At 38.9% G+C, this 25,010-nt stretch overlaps 1 protein-coding gene across 4 annotated transcripts in view; it reads left to right on the top strand.

Annotated features, from left to right (window-relative positions):
• TRAK1 (trafficking kinesin protein 1) overlaps positions 1–25,010 on the top strand; it is a 115,616-nt gene that overhangs the window by 24,344 nt on the left and 66,262 nt on the right. For 2 of the 4 annotated variants that reach the window (XM_085569634.1, XM_085569608.1), the window contains exon 2: positions 10,886–11,178. Coding sequence is in view for 1 of the 4 variants with exons in the window: in XM_085569608.1 (XP_085425734.1) it covers positions 10,886–11,178 (293 nt within the window). In the remaining 3 variants the exon portion in view is untranslated. Of the gene's footprint in view, positions 1–3,485; positions 3,962–10,885; positions 11,179–25,010 lie in introns of those variants that run through there. The other 2 variants (XM_085569632.1, XM_085569613.1) reach the window with 2 other exon arrangements.

Here is a 25,010-nt window from a genome sequence, read left to right as displayed (position 1 = left end):
GGAATGAAATCCTTAACATATAGGAAAAAGTTTTGTGTAAGAGCTGTGTTCCCCATGGAAAGCTGGCTGGGTTGCTTGCCTGAAGCTATTGGTAGACTCTGAGTGCTTTCTGACTGGGTGCTAAGATACAAATAAGTCACAAGGCATGCTGATAAGTGGGGAACTGAATTGGCTGATGGTAGAGCAGGTCAGCTTGTCTAGTCCACTTACAGTAGTTTTTGGTCTCAGAGATTTGTAATCGAGCAGGAGCTGTCAGGGGGCAGTTTGGTCCAGTGCTTTCTTCTGCCTGTGCCATGAATCTGCTAAGCGAGGTTCAGTGTCCAGGACTGTCTGTTGTGTATTTTGGAGAACATGTACATGCACGCAGGAATTTATCTAAGGACAGCTTCAGAAAGTGCCTTGTCTAATGGTTATCACAACTATTTTCCAAAGTCAGTTTCCAAATGGTCTGGAACCATTCGATCCATCTGCACTGAGTGAACCCAAATTTCTGATTTTGTGGTTCTTTGGGGAAAGCCACAATGCAGGATTTCAGCTTCAGTCTGTATCTAAGTAATATAGACTGCAAATGAAGCAAAAACTGAGCTTGTATTTAATTGTATTTATACGCCCTAGCTTAAGCTCTTGTGTAGTTCTCCCCTATAAGGAGACTTTTTTTTCTCTTTTGTTTGAGGTTGGTGGTTTTGTGTGTATATGTAAAGACTGTATTACAACTTTGCTCTTGCCATCTTCATGTTAATGCCCTTGAATTCTAAACCACTCTGTTTTAAAATCTTTGCTTGTGTGACTTTGACTTTAATGGCACTAAGCCACGGATAATTGGCTCAGTTTCCTAAAATTCCACAGCCTGTTGTTAAGATAAACATTTCTAGGTTCCCAAGAACACAGACACATGTATATGGTAATATACTGATTATGCAGAGCAACCTTTAAACAACAAATTTTTATTTTCTTATTTTGTTCTTGATGTTTACACACAAGAATCAGAAGCAGAAAAATTACTTGACAGAATAATTGTACCAGTTTTTAAACTACAATGTAGCCCTTTGAGAAGAGCTGTGAAATGGCTTTTTTTTTGCTGTAGCCATTAACCCCTAGGGGAGCTGGAGGGAAGCAGTCCTGCATGGAATGGTGTGTGTTGAGATGCGCCCTCATTAGTCAGGGGCACATGTCTCAGTTGCTGGGAAGGCCATGTGATCAAGGCTTTGGTATAAGGCCCTGGATTGTTGGTTGTTCAGGAACTTGTGGTCTTGTGTCATTGCCCAGCACTGGTACCTAAAGTGGCTTGTAAGTTTCTGATATCAACAAGTGTTGGAGATGTGGCTTTCTCTGGGCTGAAAAGAGCTGTGATCTGCATTCCCCCCAGCCCAGAGCTTTAGAGAGGGGCTATAATTATGGAGCTCATGACAGAGCTGCATTTAGTTCACTCGTGTCCTCTCAAACATAACAATGTATGGTTGAAAGCATCACTCTCATACACACCTAATCAGAGATGGCAAAAGAAAATGGATATGAGGCCCAGGGATATTAACAGCCAGTTAAGAAATTGTGGGATAGTCTCTGAGAAACTCTGTGCATGTTTAGGATTGTAAGGCAACCTTGAAGAATGGTGGAGGCTCTCACTAGATTGTGCCAGTTGCTTGAGCATGTGGGGAGGTTCACTGCCAGGGAGTGAGGGCCAGTGATGCTAGTGAGCCAAAACAGATTGACTTAGCATCTTACTCGGAGCAGGACTTTGTGGTCTGACTGTCCTTGGAGGTAAAGATCCTAGTAGTTATCTCTAAAATTACTTCTAGCAGCAACAGGATATTTAAGTTCCTTAATTTCTGAAAAGGAAAAAAAAAAAAAAAAAAGATGTTTTTACTGAACAGGTGGGGTTTTGATTTATTTCTTGGTCTTAGTTTTTGATCATCTTTTTATATAATTATTCATCTTAGTCAAATGCAATAAACTCAGTCTGAAAGTAAATGGATAAGGACACAGGAGTTATGGTGTGTGGGTTTTGATTTTTTTTGAGTTTTGTGCTTGTTTTGTTGGGGTATTTTTTTTTTTTTAGGGCAGTGTGCAAAGAATTTTCTTCCTCTTGTCCCTGCTCTCACTGACTGTGCGCAAGAAGAAACAGTAAAGAAAAGCAGCAGTCTTGTGTTATATGAGATTTTGTGCAAATATTTTCAGAAGGTCAGCTATTGAAATTTGAAATAATGACACTTTTTTCCAATCCTGTAAATCAGTACTTTTTAAAATTTAAAGTGTACAAACTCCATGTAGACTCTTAGAAGTCATTGTGGAGGGTGAGAAATGAGAAATTCCTCCTGTAACAAGAGAAGAACAATAGTAATGCAAAACAAGCTTAAGATTCCCCCCTCTCCCACAGGTTTTAAACCATGATAAATATTTGGTTTGAGCCAGTCTGCTCTTTGTTTAGAGTTACTTGACTAAAACTCTTGGCCCTGACTTGCTGCCAATTAGTTGTATTGTATTTTTGATTAAACAGCAGTGTAGTGGTGGTGGGAAACCAACATATTAGCATGGTCCTTTGGCTGTCTTCCCCTGCTCTTTAGTGTTGCCCTGAGGAGCAGAGTATGGCTGGGCTAGCTCATCAGGGATTTAGCTTGGAATGGGAACAGATTTTAATTTGAATATCTTTACCTACTGCCTGCTGTCTTAGGCCCAGCCATTTTTCAGTGAGTTTGTGGGGGGTTTTGTTTTGTTTTCCCTGTACAAGTAGCTAGTTCATGTGTGTGTACTGCATTTGTGACTCTCTGCTATGCTTCCGGGCAAGTGCTCCCACTGCTCCTTCCTGTGGATGGGAAGTGAGCTCAGCACTCAAGAGCAGGGACAGTGGTGTTACCTCAGCTGCTGCAGTTCAGAGAGTTTGTGGTAATAAACAACTCTCCCCAGCTAGCAGAAAAGCTGTACCCAAAATTCTCATTTGAACGCCTTTGAAGTTTGTGGATATGTAAAGAAGTGGGGAGTTCCATTCTCTTGTGGTGCATAAATAAAGAGAACTTCTTATTTTTCTGTTATCACTGTTCCCACCCATATTATTTGAGGACCTGCTTTGCTGTTTATGTAGTCATTTTCCACATACCTGAACTCTGACAAATATTTGATATCTGCCCTTTTTTAGTGGTACAAGGAGATATGCTGGCAGAGATGGTGTTTATGTACCAAAAGTGATGCTCTCGTATTCTAGTTTGTGTGTTCACTCTTTTTGAGGCTGGAGTCCATACTAAATGAAACAGCAGCCTCATCCAAAGTGATCAAGTAGGGGTTTTTTTTTTGTTTGTTTGTTTTTTGTTTTGTTTTGTTTTTTTAAAGCCATGAGGTCTTATTCTTCATCAAGTATTGGTCCATGCCTTTTGGACCCATCTTGTAGTGATCTACCTCAGTGAGCACCTTGCACACACATGGGTATGAAAAGAAAGTACATGCTTGGGGTGCCTATACTTTGCATTGCCATACCTCTGAGCTTCATTAATTCCTTGTTTCCCTGCACATGCCATTCTCATACATTCTGCACTAGTTGTGGTTAAGCAGCTTTCCCTTTCCAAGGCAGGTACACAGCTGAAGATCTCCCAGCCAGGAGCACGAGGTGTTGCAGGAAAGGGTATGAAACATTTCCATTTTTGCAGTTTTGTTTGTTCACTGAGAGAGAGGTATAGTTTTGGGAGCATGGGTTTTGGCCTATATTTAATAAAAGGAGAGGGAGCTGTAAAAAGCTCCCCGTGTAATGTGAGCCTTACACAAGGAAGATCTATTTATAGATCCCTGCAGTATTTGCCTGAAGGAACTTGAGAGCAGAGTGGGGCAGTGTTACGTAAAGCTGGGTGAGAGCACACTTGTGCCCTCACAGCTGCTAAGGTCAAACCCAGGGCTTGTCTTACAGTAGGCTTCCACTCTTCCTTGCCCTGATGGGAGAAGAGACTGATGGGCTTCTTCTGAAGGCCAGATCCTAGTGGTGAGAAACTTTGGTTTGTGGAGAGCAGTGGTGTGGTTTTCTTTTAAGAGGCTTATGTGTGATGTTTTGAGTTCATAGTTTTTTTGAGAAAACATGACTGACTTGATTGATTGTCAAATAAAGCTAAACAAGATCAGAGCAGCAGTTTTTGGGATCTTGAGAGTGAGATTATATGGTTATATTATGGTTTAAGCAGTTTTTTGGTTATTGCTGCTGCTATTCTGTCTTTTGTTCTCATGTGATGACTTTTTTATTCTAAATGACATTACCATGCCACTGGCAGTTAACCAGATATGTTCTGGTTTGGATGCCGTCATCAGCTTAGTATTTGGTTGTTATGAGGATTTATAAAAGTGATTTTAGAAACCCTTCAGATCTTAGCTTGAAAACATTTTTTATAGTTTCACAGGCAGAAAAGCCTTTCTTTAGGAGGCATATACCTGGAGAAGATCCTTCATAGCATGTGACATTAAGACTAGGTGTTGATACTTTTCTGAAAGGCTGGTTAGGTCAAGGCATTCCTAACACCACTATGAAGGAGAAAAAAAACAGAAAGTGTGGAATATGACCTGAATGTGCTACAAAGCTAGGAAACTTAAGCAAGAAGTTTGATTAAAAGGGCCTTGAATGTCTTTAAAATTTTGGATAAGGGTGTAATCTGGCATTGTCCAAGATGTTTGTCCCTTTAGTTTTTACTGTAAAATTATTGGAACTCTTGTAACATGAGAAATGCAGAATTATGTAAGTGTTTGAAAGTAAATAAGGTGCTTCTCACATTCTATCACTCATCTGTGATGCTTAGACTCTTTGTCCCCTGAGTTAGAGGTCTTAACTAAGCAGTCAGCATTCTGCATGTTTAAAAAGCAGCTACTGAGCAAAAGCTAACCCCCATGGTTTATAAGAGGGTATATACTAAAGCACATAATTAAATCAACTCAGTAAATTATTTGGTATCATATTCAGCCTTTATCTAAAAGTTAAACCAAAAGTTTCCCTGTGATAATGTTTATGTATGTGTGTGTGTGTGTAAAAACCAGACCTGCAAATGGTTGTCTCTTCAAGTTCTGACATGTATTTAAATGGAAGAAAGCGTTTTGACTGGCTTTTGAACCTACCCACTTAGTCAAGAAATTGTTTTTAAATTAAAATAGCAAACTTTTACAGATTCAAAATGTGCGTTACATAAGAAATAAGAAGTTGAATACTTAGAACAGTTCTAAGTTGCTTCAGTTGATTATTTTCTCAAACAACAAGGGCAGGTGAGCATATTAATCTTGTTCCAGATGAGACAGACATATAAAGACATACATAGCTTTGATTTGGTTCAGTGTCTACATGGAGCATTTTGCATCTGAAGAAATTTTTTTTTGGTGGGCAGTAGATAAGAACCTTGAGGATTCTTTTGAAACAGCTTAGTAAAACTTACCAGACTTAGTTTAAGTCAGAGGTGCTTAGTAGATTTATAATGTGATGCACTAAACAAGGATATTTCTGGTGGGACTCTTTCAAGCACATTCTAAAGCCTTCTGACGTGTTTAAGCAGCAATTAGTACTTAGTAAATGACAATTAGTGAATTAGTAAATGAGAATACAGGATCAGGGCTCTGAAAGTCCAGGCAGATGTGAAGAATAGAAAGCTCTCTCAGTCCCTTGATATCTTGTGATTCTGTCTAAATTAGCAAATACTGTCGTCAGTAACTAGATCAAAACATTGAAGCTTCATAAATCTTCATTACTGATTTGAGGGGGTTGTTTTAGATTAAATTTAACTTATCAACTTAGACTGAATGTCCCCACTTATCTGTGCAGTTTGAAGCTTCTTGAAGGAGAAAATGTAATAGGAACATACCAGATGACTTCTCCGTGATGTAGCCCATGGGGCTAGCTGAAGTTTCATATCCCTGTGAGACAGCAAGTAGCATTTGAAGTGCATCTTGCAGCAGAGTTTTCACATTCTTACTCAAAAGGGAATTGCTTGTTCATATGTACCAGAGCTGCTATGCAAAACTATCCAGCTCACAGTAAATGGTTTTGCTTCTGCACTAAACCAAACAGCATGGTTGAATTTCATATGAGAGTATGTATAGCAAAAGGATGACCTGGAAGATTTTAGTCAGATGTTCTGGAAAGATATTTTTTCCCTCTGTTAAGGAAGTATTTCCTTAAATTAGCATTCACGGTGTCCCAGTTGCCATTTTAGACTATTGAATGAAAGTAGTGTTTGAGTCACAAAATCTGAGCTGGATAATTAAAAATGGTTCTAAGCTTAATAATGCTTCACCAAAGGGTGCAGCATGTGGCTCTTGAGTAGCACATTAGGAGTTCCAGATGTTTTGTGACTACAGTAAATTGCTGTTGCTACAACCCAAGATGGCGGTAAGAATAATGTTGCAAAGTTATGGATAACTTACTCAGCTTTGCTGGGCTCTAGGTAAGCACATTGCTGAATATCTCTGTATCTTTTTCTGCTTTTGATGGAGGAAGAAGGATTACTTAAAGTCAATTGTGTATTTAGATTCAGAGCTAAGTTCCATTTAGTGCTGAATGCTGAAAAGCTTCATCTCAAATGGCAGTGAAAAAGCCATTGGTTTATTTCATTTGCTTGTATATGAAATTTGTAATGTATGAAACTCAACCCTTTCCCCACAAAACAAACCAAAAAATGAACAGATTTCTTTTCATGTCCAGAACCCAGAAATGGCTGACTGTTGTGGAGTTTTTTTATCCCTCTGCCTCAAAACCATCAAATTTTGGCTTTTGTCTAATGTAAATGTGCCTGTTAGCTTTGAACTGCTTTGCCTAGATAACTGGCAAAGCTGGATTTTTTTTTTTTTTTTTTTTTTTTTTTTTTTTTTTTTATGTGGAACACAGTGCTGACTAATCACAGCCCAATTCCCAATTTGCCTTTTGTAATCTGGGCTGCCACAGGTACACTACAGTCAGTACCCAATGTACTTCTTCATCAAGTCTTGGTTATGTTGCAGTCATAGTCCAGTCTATTGTGTGAATGTGCTATTAGATTGCAGAGGTGTTTGCTGTATGTAGAATTTTAAGGTCTTGATATAGTAATCATACCAGTACTCTGTTTTAAGCATTTATTGGGTTAGACCAAAATCTGGGCATTCTACAGAGGTGGTGTGCAGGAGCAAATCTTTGTGCTTGTTGATCACTCTTAACAAGGTGCAAGGTTGGAATGATTCCCTTTCAACAAACAGCTGACAAATTAGGTTTTTTTTCAGAGTAGAATGACCTTTTTTTAAAAGATATAGATAACTTAGGGAATTTTGCTCTTTCAGCAAACTGTTTTACAGTGAAGGATTTTGTTCAAACATTCCAAATGAAATATTTCTTTAGTTCCACATCTGTCTATTTGCCTTAAACTTTCATTGTATTTAGTCTGGGAGAAATGGCAGAATACAGCCAATAGTCCAATATAGATTTTACCATACTGAGGCAGAAGCTGAATTATGTCACATAAGGTGGGAGAGGAGTTACTTAAATCCTATATGCAGGCTGGTGTTGACATATGCAGTAGAAAGAATGAAATTTGTTGAATTTTCATTAAGAGTTATTATCTGATTTACAAACTGTGCACATTTTTGGATGTCAGATTAGGTACAAAACTATGATAATTATTTATATCCTCCTTTTTATGTCAGAAGGGGTGAATACCAAGGAGTTAATAACAATTTGTGCCATCTTGTTTACAAGTATTGTATGCGCAGGTGACAGTAACTAAAAAATAATATTAATATTGTGTATTTTCTGGGGACAGTAGCTACCATGTCCATTTCTCTTTATGGCTGCTTTGACAATCTGGTAAATAGTGTTCAGCTGCAGTTTGTTTTAATTTCTGCAATAGGAAGACTTAGAAGTGTAAAGGACAAGTGTGCACTGCCTGGATTAGGTGGTAATATTTGCCTTGCAAGAGATGCTATGCAAACAACAGTGCCTCTGTAGGTTTTAGAAGAGTGAGCAACATTTCTCCCCTGTGTTTATGGAAACTGAGGATATTTAATAAGTCTGAAAGGAAGCAGACACACACATTCATGCTGGCTTTCTTTCCTCCATGATACCAGGTTTTAAGATAAAGGCAAATTCTCTTCCTTAAACCTGAACTTGGCTTTCTCATGTAGATGCTCCATGTGTTTCTGTAGTAGACCAGGCAGATTGACTGTTGTGAATTTTGTTCCTTCTTTGTACTTTCAAGCTTATTTTCCTCTAGTTTCCATAAGTGCTAATAGTGAAACAGTTTGTGTGAAGGAAGAGCATTTTTAACTTTTGTTTCTGGATGGGTATCTATGGGTATCTCTATTTGCTCTTAACAGAGCCAAGGGTTGGGGTGGAGCTTACAGGAGGGGGAGAACTGGTTCCATAGTACCTCAGTGGAGTCAATGTTAAGAGGTGAAACTCATTCAACACAAACTTCTAATGCAAATTGGAATGGTATATTCTAGCCAAAAGTATTTTTGGTGAGGACTGTGTGGGAGAGAGTCAGAAATAGTGGTCAGGTATGTCAGATGTTAGATGTCATTTGTTCAGAAAAGTTACAAGATCTTAAATTCCCAGAACTCACTTGAAGGCTGCAGACAAATCACACCGTGGTTATCAGTGTTATTTCATTCCAGAGTGCTATTTTCTTACTGGCTTCCTGAGGTTTTTAAGACAGGGCCTGAGAAGGAGGGGAGAGGAGGGCAAGAAAAGCTGAAAAGTGCTGTTGGAGCTTTTAGCTATTTAATCTTAGTCAAGGCCTTGTTCATAACAACAGACTTATCTAACAGTTTCTCAAAACAAATGTAATTCACATATGTGTGACAGCAGCTAGGTCAAAATTGAGTCCATCTAATCAGTCAGTCAGTACATTTCCAGTACTTTTTATTGTTTATAGCTTAAACGGTTTTTATCTTCAGTGCAGAGGGGAAAATTAAGATTTGCATTTTGATTCCAACTTCATTGGAGCAACTAATTTTTAATATCAGTAATCTCCCTCTAGTTATTTTTAAGGAGCCACTTGAAAGGGGACCATTTTAAAAGTAATCAGTACAAGTAACCCCATTGTTCTTTCAGTATGTACTGTGATAGTGCAAAAATAATGGATGCTCTGCAGGGGAACCATAACACTTTCTATTAAAGCACTCCACGCTTTCTCTTCCTGCAGCTGCCACAGTGGAATATTAGTTTCATTAGGGTATGGTATAAATTTATCATTTGATTTAGTATGTTCCCTTAGCTGTTACATTCCTTACAAAATACAGTTTTTGAGTCTCTGACTGTGAGAACTATTTACAGGCTAAATTATACCATGTAGGAATACAAATTTATGTAATTGAGGAAAACTTAATGAAATGTTATTTTGTGTATAAGGGTGTTTTTTTCCAAGAGTTAATATTGCCCATCTGTTTTCTAGTTACGGTGTTGTGATTTCAGTGCAAATGTATCCTAATTTAGACCTTCTGAAAGGGGGAGAGGATTTTGCTTTTTTGTTCTTACACCTGTGCTGAAGGGGAAAAATAGGTAAAGAAAAATTATGTTGGTGCAGTGTTCCAGCTTTGCTGCAAGACTCTTCTGGAGCTTACTCTCAGAAGGTCTAAACACCTGATCTTTGTCTTGACTGATATTTGAGTCTTGCAGTGAGTTTCTAGAAATACTGTGATGTTTTGTTGGAGCAATAATGTTATTGGCTAGAAATGCCAGAAAACAAGATGCTGAAAAACTGAGTATAATTTTAACAGCAAAATAAGATTATCTGGACATGTTCCAGAGATTAGAAAGATCCTTTTTCACATAGAATTCTCAAGAAAATTGTTGTTCTGGTTCTCAGTGAAGCACTGAATATAGCATATTTTGTTGCTGCACTTGAATATGGACTTGCATCCACACCTGCTGTTTGCAAATCAGTGCAATTGTGTTCTTGCTGTCTGTCTTCCTGTTTTTCCCATGTTGTCTGGGTGTTCCTGTGTGGCTTGTTCTTCAGCTGCTGCTTATGTGTTGTAGCTGTTACATATAATAAAGTCTTTCAAGTCCTTTCCCAAGTCTGTTTTTCTGCAATCCCACAATAATATTTTCCTTTCCTAGCAGTAGGGAGCATTTGCATCTTTCCTTACACTGCTGATAACCAAAAGCAGTACCATACCATCATTTTTTGCAGTGTCTTTAGCTTCTTACACAAAATGTTTGGTTAAGTTTTGGGAGAAATGAAAAATGTGCTCTTCTTCATTTCTTCTCTGGCCAATTCCATCTTGCTGGGGACATCAGTATCCAGCCTGGAGGGACTTCATTCCCAGTTTGAGGCTGAGGCACTGGGGAGCAGCAGTGTGGTCAGTCCTTTTAACTCAGGGCACCTTCAGTTTTGTTTTCTGTGTTCTCTGTAAAGGGAGCTTGAGGTACCAGCTGCCAGTCTGTTAGTGAGGAGCTGTGTGTACAGTGGAGAGGAAAGTCTACTACAGTTATAATATAAACTTGTAATCATTACTGTTGTGTTTGCTATCAGTTGATTTCAAATTATGATGTTATTAAAGTTCCAGTAAATCAGCCAGGAATGTGCAACCTGTCTGTATGACCTGGCTCGTACAGATACTGGGTTACACAGAACTTTGGCCTGGCTGACATGAGAGAAAGTTGGTGAATGAGCCAAGGTGAATTGACTGTGTTTGCTGCAAGTTGGGATAGGCAAAAATATGGATGTTTCATCAGCTGTTAGTAAAAAATACAGTACAAGGACTGGTACTTTGCCACTGTGCAAGGTGCAGAGTGCACACGACTGGGCAAAGTGCAGAGATAGGCATCTGCCCTGTGAAGAGTGTAGAGGTTTCAGTATTTGCTGAATTTGTCAGGTTAAACTGTTTAAGGAAAAGAATCATCTGTCCTGGTATACACTGTTTGGAATGGCTTGAATTGAACATTTGTTCCTTTTGTGTTCTGCAGACTTCTTGAAGCCGACTCTAGTGAAGACAAGGAGTTCCATCTGTGCCAGCCAGCCCCGGTCTCCAGTGCGGGTCCCCCTGATGGCACATTGTACAAGCCTGTGAAACCTGCCAAGCTGGACGCCACAGCTTTGCACGACTGCACTTTGGCCGCCACTGTGCCTCCCTCGGAGCTGTCGAACCATGCAGTCCTAGCCTGCCACACAGGCATTCACGAGGAGCACTATGTAAGCGAAGGCGTGGAAGATGATGTGCCAGACTTCAGAGAGTACAGAGATGCCTGCACCATTACTGGTAAGCAGTCAAATCCTTTACCTCGGTGAGCATGTGGTGCTAAAGAGTTAAGCTTCTGTTCTTAAGCTCATGGTGGGGTATCTGCTTCATGGATGGTGCTGCCGCGGTTCTGCACTTCTGCACGTTTTTTCTTCTTTAAGAAGTGATTTTCCAGGCACTAGGATTTTAAATTAAAGCGCTTAGTAATGTTTAAGATCCTTGCAAATAGGCCAGACCAATGACAGCTGTGAAACCAGGTTACTGTATTTATGTACTAAGGAAATTGAACCATTTGAAAGTTTGTTAGGAAAATAACAAAAGTCAGGGATGAGGAGAAGGGAACACTGCACCTTAAAGTTTATGGCATGCTTGTCTTAATGTTCAGCATAACTTAGAATTTTATCTTCATATGAGAATTGTTTTCTCATATGAAGAATGTGAGAAATAGGGACGGGAGAAATAGGATCTAAGATTTTTACTGTACATAATTTTGCTTTTCAAAGCCATTTCATTTTTTCATATTCATTCTGGAACAGTAAAAGTTAATATATATGGAATAGCTTCTTCTGCATACTTTTATGAACGGTTGAATACACTATTATAGATTCATACAAATAAATGGAATATGTGTTGAAGTATGGTATTTTAAATAGAATTAGATTCTTAGTGCTGTGGTCAGCTGACCCAATTTTTTTGCATTTGAATAATCACTGTAACTCAGTTTAGTCATGGTTATGGCCATGAAATGACAGGAAGCTTCCATTCCAAGTGCATAGCTTGTTGGCTGAGCTGTGAGGTTTCTTTTAGCCTAAAACGACCTCATGAGTTCTAAGTCCTTTTGGGAATGTTTGAGGAGTCAGCTGAGTTTTTGGAAGGAAGAAATGAGATGTCTGAGAAAAACAGCAATAAGACTAAGGCTGTTCTAATTGGCAGCCAGATACTTTACCCTGAGTTACTGTCAGCCCTTTCTAGAATTGTCTTTAATCCTAAATTACTGTCAACCCATTCTAGAATTGTCTTTAAATCAGAGAACTAGCTAATGGTGACTGTCAGCAGCTGCTTTAGTAGCATGCCTTAGCTTAGCTCAGCACATCAGCTGTATAGTAACTAAGGGCTGATATTCTGAAAAAAAAAGAAAATATAAAGAAGGGCTGAAGTGCTCTCAAGTCCACCCTGATTTCCTTGAGAAGGCAAACAGCAGGATTAACACTGGAGTCACTTTGTCAGGTATGAATCTACATAAAATATTTTGTTTAAATAAACAAACTTACTTGCCATCCTTCCTTCCTTGTTTTCATGGATTTACAGCTCCTTAACTGGTTATTTAAAAAATAGGTCATCCTTTTGACTTTTATGTAGTTAGGTAGACTAGAAACTGCTCATCACATAAATGCATTCTGGGTAACACAACTGTTTTCCGGGCCCCTTGTAGAAGGATCTTGCAGTCTATTCTGCTGGCTGTGGTCTGTCTCCTCTTCAGCCCTTCTCCTCCCTCTCCTGTTAACAGGAATTTAACTTTGTTTTTCCATTTCTGACTACAAGCCAGGACAACCAACTTCCTTCATGAGTCAAGATGCCCTCTTGATTATGGTTTCTTGAAAGGCAAGACAAACTCACTTTTTAACATTTAAGAAGTTTTTATAAAATGGAGGCCAGCACATGTTCTTGCTGCTTCAAATTCATTCAAGCTTGATGTAGTTTCTGAATCTTTCTACTTGCTTAGCTGTCAGCCAAGCTGTTTAGAGATTGGTCCTAAATTGCTTTTTAAAATGGATTTGCTATTCTGCCATGTCAGATTTGTCCTGTTTGTGACCTGAGGACAACATGATGTGACTTGCAGTAGAAATAGCAGTGGTTTTGTTGATTATTTGGTTGTTTGGGGCTTTTTTTTTGTGCTTATGGAATTTTGAGTTTCAGGTTTTTTGTGTGTTTTAAAGGTGTCAGAGGGCATAGGCTGGAAGTAATGAATTGGTCTCATATTCCCTCCGTAAAATCTTTATCAGTTTTGTGTGGAGGTATGCAGTGTATACCCTTGAAACAATCTGAAAGAGATATACTTGACTGAATTGTCAGGATTGTCAGAGACTGTAACATGAAGACTTGGTTTAGTTCTGATTGACAAGTTATCACTATTTACATTTTTAAATTGTTTAGTGGGAAAATAATTTCTCATCTCAAGTCTGCATATACTATACCTTTTCTTCTGATACCAAGCCTTGACTCATCCTAGAGTCCAAATTCAGCAATCAGAGTAATCTATAGTTTTTTTTAGTCTTAAACTAGCACCTAATTGTACAAATTATCTGCAAAAATTCTCGCTAATAAATGTTTGGACACATTTAAGAAATGAAAGGGAAACTGAGACACAGAGTGGTGTGGTGATGCTTTCTGGAATGCAGCAAACTAAAGGTAATTGGAGCTATCTCTGATATAACTAACAGTAATTGTATCATGTGCCCATTTTGCTATTTAACTTTTCCAGACCATTGATGCTCAAAGAATTTTTAATGCTGCTCCTTTTCTTTTTGTTATAGTTTTTATTTCCCATTGTGATTGCTGACAGTAGAGAGGTACTTTGGCATTCTCTGTCAGCAGCACTATCTTTCCTGCCTGCACTCAAGAGCAGATTCAATGTAGCTAAGAGCATTGTACATTCTGATTGTGCTAAGCATGTATTCTTGGATATAGGGTTGACTTAAACATTTCTTGTCCCCAAACCATCTCAGAATTGTGCTTGACCAGATTTCTGTGGGAATGCAGCTAGAGGAATTTTAGGCAACTGGTCTGGATAGAATTCTTGCTATGCTTTTGTGTCAGAGAGGAGATGAGAGTTACTTTTTACTTAGGACAATTAGAGGTGTGACCTATTTTGTGGCCTAAAAGCAATTCTGTTGGCATAACAGAGGCTATAAGCGCTATAGGGCTGGGCCCAGGTGACGAAAGCAGTGTGGTGAAAAATTTCTTTGAGCCAGTGTCTGAGAGAGGGAAAGCACCCTAAAAGCACCTTTCCCACTGAATTGGATACAAAAGCACCATCCAAAGCTCATAGGTGCTGCAAGTGAAGCTTTATAGAGGTAAATGCATTTGAATCTGTGCTGACTTCAGCACAGAAGGGCAGATGAAACAGGATAGTTGATCTGTTGAAAAAAATTGGTTCTGAATATTTTAAGAGTTAGTATGATAAAAGTGCTGGTGGACCACATACTTTCTAAACACTAAACCTGAAAATTGAATCAGTAGAGGTTGTAATAGATTTTTTGTTTTGTAATATTTAATTCCAGGTTTTGTTAGTAAGATTTAGGAGAAAATATCAATGTAATCTGACTCCAAGTTTTCTGTTGCTATTGATTGTGGAGCTCCTACAGGTAAATGGGCAGGAGACCCAAGTCCTGTGTTTAGTGGACAGTAGGGCAGCCCTATATGGAAGTGGCATGGTGCTGCTACATGTTGAAGGCACCTATCATGTCCTAGTTGTTTTTCTTTCCTTTTAACTTTTTCTTGCTGCTCTATTCATCTGAGAGTGTAGAGATAGGAATACGGATGTAGCACCATCTAGTGTTCTTTTTGCTAGAAAGGGAGTGGAAATGCTTTTCAAGGCCTGTCTTTTCTGTAATTGCAGTGCAGATCTGAATACTTTCAGTCAGATGTTAATGAAAACAACTGGAGTTGGGGGCTTTCTTCTCTAACACCACAACCACAAGTATCACCACCCGCATCCCATTTTTTGTAGAGCAGGAAGGGCTGTAATCTTGACATGAAAAAGCAGAGTATCATTAAATTGGTCAGTAGTCACAATTTTATAAATTACAAAAGCCTCTTAGTCTGATTGCCATTTTCTTATCTGTTAGCTACTGTCTGACAAATCCTGTCCCTCCCCCTGAAAATGGGGAGTACAGTGGGGATGTAAGTCAAATAACACTGGATATTACTCTTGTGATAGCTGTCTGACTACCAGAATATTTTTGTGAGGCTTTTTGATTTTTTTTTTCTTTTTTTTTTCTCTTAAAATATGCTTAACACAGTATACTTAGACATCTGCTGTAAGTTAACTTTGTCTGCTTTAGCATGTCTGAATACTCACTATTTGCACTGATTTCGGTATGGTGTACTTTGTAATTCAAGAGCTAACTGCTTAATATGCTATGTAGGTTTCCTTCATCCTTCTCTGGAAAGGGAGAGAATGAATGGACTGTAATTTAAATTGCCCAGCTCCTTCATTAGCTTGCATAATTCATTTGTTCATTGTACTAATTGCTCTTACTAAACGCATGTAGGACTGTGTTTTCTGGCTGTTCAGGACAATTTCCTGAGGGTTGTTGAGTTATTGGGAAATGCTCTGTGGTAATAACCTGTTCTGTGTCTTACTTTGTTTGCAATTAACACACATAGATTTTTATTTTTAATTTCCAAAAACAAAGTTACATTACTGGAGGCACGGTGAAACAAAATGTCTTTTTCTCAGCAGGAAGGTATTAGTGAGAAGAGTTGGTATTGTTTGACCTTCCTTTTGGGTTGTGTAACTTGCATGTTACTGCAGTGACTGCAGTGGAAGGAGTCATAACATCCAGAGAAACCAACATTCCCTTGCTGCCAAGCCTCATTCACACAATCTCCTAGCAATGTTTGGGTGCGTGCAGAAGGTTTTCTCTGGGTTTTCATCCTGTCTCTATCCTTATTCAGGCTTTAAATATATTCCCATATGAAACAGAGATTCCATTCTCTTTCACCAAATTACCTTTCTTCATTGGAACATCAGCCAATTTTGATAACTGACTGATCCTATAGATAAGCGGTGTCATTCTGACCATTTCTTTATGTAATCACTTTATTTAAAAAGACATAATTAGGACTCACAGAATTTCCATTGCTTTGTATGTGTGTCCCCCCCAAGATACATGTGTTTGTGTTGAAAAGCTGAATTTCTATTCCTTCTGTTTCAAGTGTGATAAAGCATGATTACTCTAAATTAACTCCATAGGGATTTAGGTATTACCGGTTGTTGTTATGCAGGTGATGAGGAGAATGCTGTACCTGTGGCTGTCCTGTCCTAGATATGTGAGTTACCATCAGACACCATGTGCTTGCTATTTTGAGACTGTTCCAACAGGGTGCTCTGGTTGGTTTTGGTAGCTGTTACAGGCCTGCTGGTAGACTTCTAAGCTTTAAATGGTTAAAAAAGCATTAATAAAATACTAACAGTTTTGAATTGCTTCATGTTATTTGAATCTCTCTGAGTTCTGTTTGGATTACCTTTCTCTTTTGCTGTTGTGGTTATATTTCTCTTTTAGTGGAGCATAACTTGCTCTAGCATTTGCTTCTTTTTCTGCTCCTTGTTTGGGGTGGGACTTCCACGTTTTTCTCAGTTTTGTCAATATGAGAGAAGATATGTTAAATATTGCTTGGTGGAACTCAACCAAAGAGCATAAGAAATGCTCTGCCATGTTGGACCAAACACCAGGACTGTGTTTCTGACTCCAGAAACCAGAGATACCGGATAGGGAGATCATGTACTTTGCCACTCTCAGTAGTCTAGTCTCAGCATAAGTACCTCCATCATGCAGAACTATTTAGTGTTGCAACCTGTCCATAGCTTTTGCTTATCTGGATATGCTGATTGTTTTACCCTGGAACTTCATGGCTACTACTCCTGTGTGCAGTGACACTGATCTTGCAGTTTCTGTCAGTATTTGTCCTAGTTATGCAGGATTTTGGTGAATATCAGTTTTCTTTCCCCTTGTGAAGTTGCCTTCATGATTTTGAAAAACCTTCATCGTTTTTACACCCCTGTCTACTCCTCTCCCAGCTCTTTCAGTCTCTTCTAGCTTTAAATAAAGCTAGAAGAATGTTGGTCCTTTCCTCACCCCATTTACTTTATTTTAAGTTATCGTCACCAGTCTCATCTTGTTAGCTTGATCTAGTTTTGATCTCTTGTCCCTCTTTCCTGACACTTCTGTAAGCAGTGATTGCTAAATACTGAACAATGTTCCTTTCTCTAAAGCATTCCAAAAATGCCAGTCCGGTTAAAGTGACATAGCTGCTTTGACATGACTGAAACTATTTTATGAATCTGACTATTCGGTCTAGCATACTCTGAAAAAAATTTCTTATTCTCTGTGCCTGCTGCATCATTGCCTCTATTTTGAATTTTCTGTCTGGCTTTTGGTACATTCTCAGTCAACTTCATGCAGATTCTCCCCCCTGCCCCCTACATTCTCCCACAGTTGCTTTCCAGTTCTTATCCTTTTCAAGTTACCTGGTGTTTTTTTCTGATTCCTCTCCTGTGTCAGGTTGTCACACTACCTCTTAATCTGTATCTTTGTCATATGTTTTTATTTTATCAAGAATTGTCTTTTTGTGGTTTGATGATATTTAGGTGGTTGGTATTCCCTTAAGCAGAATTCTGCTGTGCTCCCTATATAGCCCTCTTATTTATGCTTCCTGATATGATCTATGTTTTTTAGTGTAAATTGTCAATTCTGAAGTTACTATGAAAGCAACTCTTGGAATTACAAATCCAGTGTGACACTTTAAAGACATTGTTCTTAGATTTCCCTTGTTTTGAGAAGCACTTATCATGCCTAAATATGTACATTATTCAAGGTAGGGATGCGTGAAAGCAGTGTTGATCAGTGTTCTGGGTTTATTCTTTGGAGAAAGTACTTAAGGCAAGTGCCTAGCAGATTTTTTGATTTACATTTTTTGATTTCCTGTTGTGGTGCAATTAGTAGTGAGGAACACTAAATAGCTACATTTGATTATTGGTGCATTTAAATATGTGAAAATAACATTAATTCCATAACACATGAAGTTCAGCTTTACCTTTCTCCCTCAATGTATGTGTGTGTGTCCATAATGAAGCAACACATTTTTAACTTAAAGCAAGCATCTTTAAAGAGCAAGCTACATAAGATTTAATTCTCATGTTTTGCTTGTGATTCTGGGAAAGTTTTGTTGACAGCCATTGTTTATTGGCTGGCACATTTTGTAGCTGGGCTGAACAACAAGGAAAGGCAGGACAATTGCTTTTCGGGATTTTTGTACTCAGTGATTTATCAATGGGTTTTTGAGACATTCTCAGTCTCTCTTGGCAGCTGGAAGATCCTAATGGTTAATAAATGTGTTTATTCTTACTGCTGCTGAACAGTGCGTGTCCAGCATGCTTTTGGTACATGAATAGCTTTTGTTCTTACTCTAAAAGAATAGCCATGGTGGCAGGGTTTCCTTTTATTTTTTGTTTAATATAAAAATCATGACTATGGGTGCATTTATCTACAGGGAGAAACATTTCCATATTTTCATTAAAAGCATTCTTCATTTCAATTTATGACATATGTACTGTAGGGTCCTAATATTTTAATGGACCAAATCACAAAATCTGTTTCAGGTTTTATTTGTAGCAGGAATGTGTATGTAGGATGGTACCAAAGCAGGGAGACTTCAGCCTGGTAAACAATGGCATTCCTCACATTGGAACTGTGGGGTTTCATCTTCGTTACCTTTGACATTCTCAACTTTATCCTAGTCTTTTAGCAGGTGTGTTTGGCCAAGCCAAAAAGAGGTTGACATGGAATCTTTTGTTTTCCTGTGGAAGCCAGGATTTTGTGCAGTTTTTTTTTGTGTTCAGAGGCAGAAGAACCACTGCTTTACAACTTTGGTTAAAGGTGTGGCAGAACTTGCAATTTCAAATCATGTCATGCCATACCAGTCAAGTTACAGAAGCTGCCATGGCTGTTTGAGGAGTCTGAGTTTTAGAGGTATAAGACAGCTTTCATGTTGAAGAGCTTTTCTTCCAGATGTTTGGCTTTGCAACCAGCAGTGAGACTTCAAATGTGTAAGGATGCTAAGGCTATCTTTCCCTTTGGACAAGTCAGTGAGTTGGATTTTTTTTCTTTGCCCGAGAAACTAACTACTTGCTTTACATTGAAGCACATGTCCCAAGTTCAGCAGTATTATTTGAAAGGCTTCAGTACAGTTTCAGTACAGTTAGCCACATTCTGGGCATCCTAGAACTGAATAGGAAATTGAATTGAAGTACAAATTGAATAGGAATATGGTAAGTTCTGGGATTTTGCCTATTGCTCTGTACATATCCATGTAATTGTTAAATAATGCTCAAGAAATACTTGTAATTACAGACCTCAATCAATACTTAATGACTGTGTCTATGTGGACCCATAGAATTCAAATATTGGATGACTACAGGCCATGTTTTCCTCTCCAGTAGCATAGGTAGCAGCCTAATTGTGTAGTAGAACTTTCATCCCTCTGCTTTTAATTTTTATGTGGATCTGTTTGTAATGATAATGATGAGTTCATTCCATCACTGTCTAAACAGACAGAAAGTGTGGGGAAAATGAGGTTATTGGGCTATTCCAAGCATCCAGAAAATATCTGCTGGAAAAAGCATTTAGAGAGACCATCCTTCTTGCTTCCATTACTGGAATACAGTTTGGCTTGTAGGCCTTCTGAAAAAGGAGAATGTTAATGTAGTCATGGCCTCCTGGCTGCTTGTTGATCTAGATTAGGTGGCTAATCTCAGTGTCACATGGAGCAAAATTAGCAGTCAAAATCTGGTATTTGGTATGGAATAGCCTCAACTTGATGAACTTCGATTTCTTGTGTTACATGTGACTGGACTTTAGCCTCCATGCTGTAGCCCTTGTCTGCAGAGAACCTTACTTTTACTTAACTAGTATGGAGTCAGCACTGGAAGTGACCCTGTGCAGGTATTGTGTGCTTTTTGTTATTTGGAATTGTTATTTATTGACTGTCTGTTCTCAAAGATTTAAAACAGGGGAACTTAAAAAAACTCTGAGAGAGCTAAGCGTCAAGGGTGAGTGTAATATGTGTGTGGGAAATAGGACAGGACTGAAAACCAAAGAAAGGAGTATGTGGTCCCATGAAGTAACAAAGAAGATTTCTTTATTCTTCCAGCTTTCTTCAGTTTCCTTGTTTCTGTTGTCTCTTTTTGTTACTGTGCATGTATCTACTTCTCTTTTCTCAGCTGCCTCAAGAGGTAGTGGCAAGTCATGATGTTTTAGTTGTTTTGCAAGACGTGAAAGATTTGCCTGAGAGTGCTACTGAGGCATATTTTGTTTGTTTTGGATTTTTGTTTATTTTGGATTTTTTTTTTTCCCCTTAGTTTGGTTTGTGTTTAAGGAGAGGATATTTAGACTGCCACTTTCCGGCTGTGGGCTGAGCACCAGCTGCTGGGGTTTGATGTGGTGGAGTTTCCTGGAAGATAATCAGGGTAGGCATGTGATACAACCTGATGTCCAAAGCTTGTGTTTTGAAGGTTGCCAAGCGGCCCAGCACTTCCCTAAGATCACACCCAGAGTTGAGTTGTTCCCTTTGCTCAGAGGAGGCATTTCAGGGTAGCACAGGCACTTTGTGCTGTTTGCTTCCATCAGGACTGCAACTCAGAGCACTGTGCCCTGGGAATGATATTGTCTCTGGGTGGTTTTCCTGTGGTCTTTTCTGTTATGACTTGTGTGTTCTGGCACACCCCTTCTTGATCAGAGCCCTGACCATAGCATGGTTCCTGGCAGGAGTGGGTTTCTGGGTGATTGGTTTTTCCATTTACAGGAGTGGGCTGAAAGCAGGAAACTGGCTGGCAAAATGTCTCGTGGGATTTGGAGGTTCGGGTACTAAGGCAGTTCTGCCGGCAGGTGGCAGTTTGTACTGCCAGCAGGTTCTGTGGAGACGTGGGAGTCCTTTTGACTTTGGGAGGAGAGCTCTGCTCACAAGCAAAGCAGTAAAACCATAAAGATCTGGGATGGTTTGAAGCAGAATGCTGACAGGCAGAAAAGACATATTTTATGTTCTTTGTGAGGACTGTACTGATAAGCTCTTTGCATTGTGTTTAAGGCTCCTGCAGATAACAGGCTCTGAGGTTTATATAGTTCCTTTTCTCTGCATGTTTTCTGTATGTTTTGGGGTGTTCTTTCTTGGCCACCATACTCCCCATGCCCTTGTCCCTTCTCATTGTTCTAGGTTCAATCTCTGAAAATATCATTAGTTCTAATGTGAAGTTCGTGCTGAAATTGAGCAAGTGCTCCTTCTTTATCAGTCAGGCTAGGTTTTTCTTTCCTACAGATACATCTGTAGCCATGAACAGATGAAACCCAAAAGCCTGGTAGACAGATGAGATGCCTTTAGGTGGCCGTGTTAATAGGAATGAGATCTTCAAAGCTGTCTACCTGTGGTTCATGTTGTACTTAGCTGGAGTTGCAGTTAGTTTGAGGCTGAATTGCTTGTTTGTGAGATGCTGGCATAGTTCCACCCATCTAAGTAACACTGTCAGCTAAGTAGGTATGTAACTCTATATGGAAAGTGTCTTAATGTATGAGTGCAGGATACAAAGGACAGTGGGTGACCACCCCACACGATGCCTTGTGATCTCTGTGTTGTTATGTGCAGAGGGGGGAAGGCATTCCTTGAGCTGTGCTGTCTCCATACAGTCAGCTCCCATTGTTTTAGACTTCTCACTCCATTTTCTCTATGATCAACTCCTTTCTCATTTGTCAGCAGAGGAAAGATACTAGTGTGCATCTGAAAATAAGTGTACTCTTATCCTCACATGCACATGGTTGTCCTGCAAATTCTTTCTTTCTCTGAATGGGAAACACTTAAAAAAATGGGGGAAGGAAGAAGCCATCCTCCCACCCTCACTTCAGTCTCCACAGTGGAGAATTATTTTACTATATTTAGAGGATTTTGTATGGATAGAGATGTGCCTAGAAGAAATGGAACTGATGAAATAGTCAAAGGTACCTAGATCAGCAAGCATAATAAGAATTGCTTTAAGGAAATATAAGCAAGCTGAAATAACCAGTGAAACTTGAGAGTTGTCTGTCTTGAGAGACACGGGATAGAGAGATTTAGTATGTCCAGAATTGGAGAGACACACCAGCCAGTCAAATACCACTGTATGAAAAGATATGAGATATGCTAGCAGGTAATCCATTAATAACTACCCAAGGGATACTGAAGTGTGAAGAAGTATGCAGAAGAGAGCTCAGTTGGAGTGTTCTGTGGGTTTTGCATTTTCTTTATGGAAAGAGAATATTAGAAACTGTAACAAGAAATTAACCAGGACAAAAGTCTTTGAAAACATTTGTTTTAATCTTATTTAGAAAACAGAAAGCATGAGTCAAGCAGACTGAGCACCTTCTTCATTTCCTGAGGAACAGGGCATGGAGAAATACATATTTGCAACAAAACAAGTGAGGTGGGGTGTTCATACATTTAAGCTAAGAAGAAACTAAAGCAGTAGAATATGTTACTTTCAAAAATAGTATGAAAAAGGGTGAAATGTATTCATTTTAATATTTAATTATTTCTGTGAAGTGCTGAAAGCTATAAAGTTGCAAGAGCATAAGGAGAACCTTAATCATAAGGAATGATCCATGCTTTATTAAGAATCATGAGTTCATTACTTATTAACTATTTAATTTGGTTTTGATCTGCTTGTAGAAATTTGTTTGCCAAATGTTTTTTCCAGAAAACTGAAAGTTGAAAATTGCTTAGATTACAAACCCCAGAATCCATAACAGCAACTCAAAAAGATATGCTTCACTATATTTTGTTGTATTATTTTTAATTAATTATCAGTGTTTTAAGTGTAAGGTGTTACATTTTTCTTAATAAAATGGAGGTACCACCTAGAAGAAGAGGACGTGCTTTTCTGTCTGTTTGATATCAGTTAACTTAATCATAAATCACAATCACAGATGACGTCTTGGGTGTTCTTAGTAGAGAAGTTACTTAGTTGTTTATCTTTGCAGTTCTAATCAGAAATAATTAAAAAACCTTAGTGGAAACACAATCAGGGTCTTATAAAAAATATAACTGGGGAATGGTATTAATCTGCATATCATCTCATAACAAATATGTGCCTCTCAGAAAAGGGAGGGGAGGAAGAGTGAAGGGGAGAGATTGTTTAACTGTGGCACTGACAATATTGCCATGACTTAAGTGGTGAACTAATGTCTAGGCATGAACAAATGTAATTATGGTGTCCTGTTTTTCTAAATAGGCAATTGCATCAGAGCCTGTTTTTATTTCCTGCTGGTATACAGATTTTAAACTTGCACTAGAAGTTAATGACAATAGCATCATAACAGCATCATAAAAAGTTGCCTTTTCAATTACTCATTAATATCTTTTCTGGTTATTAGGCATTTTGAATTGCTTAGAAATGCTCAGGATTTATTATATGGTAGAGTAGAAGAATTTTCTCGGTTGACTTGTCCATGATAATTCTTATTTCTTTACTGCCTGGACTTCACATTCTAGTGGATTTCTTTTCCACAATAAAATTGTAGGGTTTTTTTTTTTCTGTGTGCGTGAATGAGGGGTTTTTTCTCTCCTCACATTTTATTGGTCACTTCCTTTGCGTTCATTTTTCACTAGTTTTTGGGATAAAACAAACCAGTTTACTTATCTGTACAATTCCTCATCTCATCTACAAAGTCTATTTCATTTGGAATTCTAATAAAAAAGGGACACTAAAAATTTAAATTTCTCAGATTTTATTTCTTTGTTCCCAAGACCATCATCTTGGGCTGTGTAGATTCTTGCATTTTTTCTGAAGAGAAAAATTAATATTTCGTCCAGGAAAATTCCCCCAAAACAACCCCAATGAAAAAAATCAACTCTGTTTCCTTGAGATTGAGAACAATTAGGTAATCGAAAGATAGATGTATAAAATAAAATTCCTTTATGTGTACATGTACTCAGAAAGGTTTCTGATTATCTAGTGCATGTCAGCAGATTTTTTTTTCTGAAGATCAGCTGTCTTTTCTGCACTCAGATGGTTGCAGGCACTAAGATGATGTTGTCAGCCTTAAAAAGATAGCCAGGGAAAAAGAAAGTTTGTAGTTACAGGCTGGCTCTCGTCTTTCAAAGCATGGGAGGCAGATCTTGTTTCTCTGTGTAAGCCAGTAGTCCCTCTGAGAAGGTTGCAAGGACTTCTTAAAATGATATGTGCAGGTTGATTCTTGCATTGCCTAGAGCTCTATGAAAACAGATGCACATGTGGGCATCTAACTGTGGGGAGGCTGGAAAGACACTCACAGATGTACATGAGCTAGCAGAACAGTGTGGATGAAGGCAGAGGAGAATAGCATATTAACATATACTTCTGGTAGGTAATAGCAGACTCCTTGAACCATAAAGTACAATGCAACTTTCCCAAGTGGATTATAGTTCTAGTTACCAGGGTTTTGTAAAGTATGTAGGCAGGAGATTGACAGTATGAGTTCATCTTGGTATTCTCTGCACTGTTGTCTGATAGAATAGTAATGTTCTTGCAATTTTTAGTGCTTGAGATGCTTTTGACAATGTAATTTCTGGCTTAGAAAGGTAAAAAGCAGGTAATTAATGATGTATAGAGAAATCTGTGTTACTTCCCCATTCTCTCCTTCCTCCCCTTCTTTGACAGAGGTGAGTTCCACTAAGAGTGGAATTGCAGGTCTACCTCAATCCAGCAAGAATAAGTTTCTCTTACAAAGATTGGCGCTCTTGTCAGGAAGCAGCAAGAGCATGGCTGCTTTATAGGCAGCTGACAGGATGGGAAGGGCACAATCCTTGTTGGCACAGCCCAGTCCCTTTGTTCCCAAGCAGAGCAAAGATGCTGGCAGCAAGGGTTCAAATTGACTCTCCAGGGGTCGATCATGAGACAAATGGCAGCAATCCAGGAAGCCTGGACAATGAGTCAGTGTCAGCAGGGAACAGAGCCAGGCACAGGCCTGCTTACAGCACCGCACAGGGCAGGACCAGAGGCTGGGGGGTACATGGGGCTCCTGGCAGAACGTGCTGGCTGGGGACCATGATGAGCCTGGTCATGGCAG

This window comes from Lonchura striata, chromosome 2, assembly GCF_050655825.1.
Source record: "Lonchura striata isolate lonStrDom1 chromosome 2, ASM5065582v1, whole genome shotgun sequence".
Taxonomy (NCBI): domain Eukaryota; kingdom Metazoa; phylum Chordata; class Aves; order Passeriformes; family Estrildidae; genus Lonchura; species Lonchura striata.
Note: the sequence above shows the minus strand (reverse complement) of the source record. Positions and strands in the feature narration are given on the sequence as shown.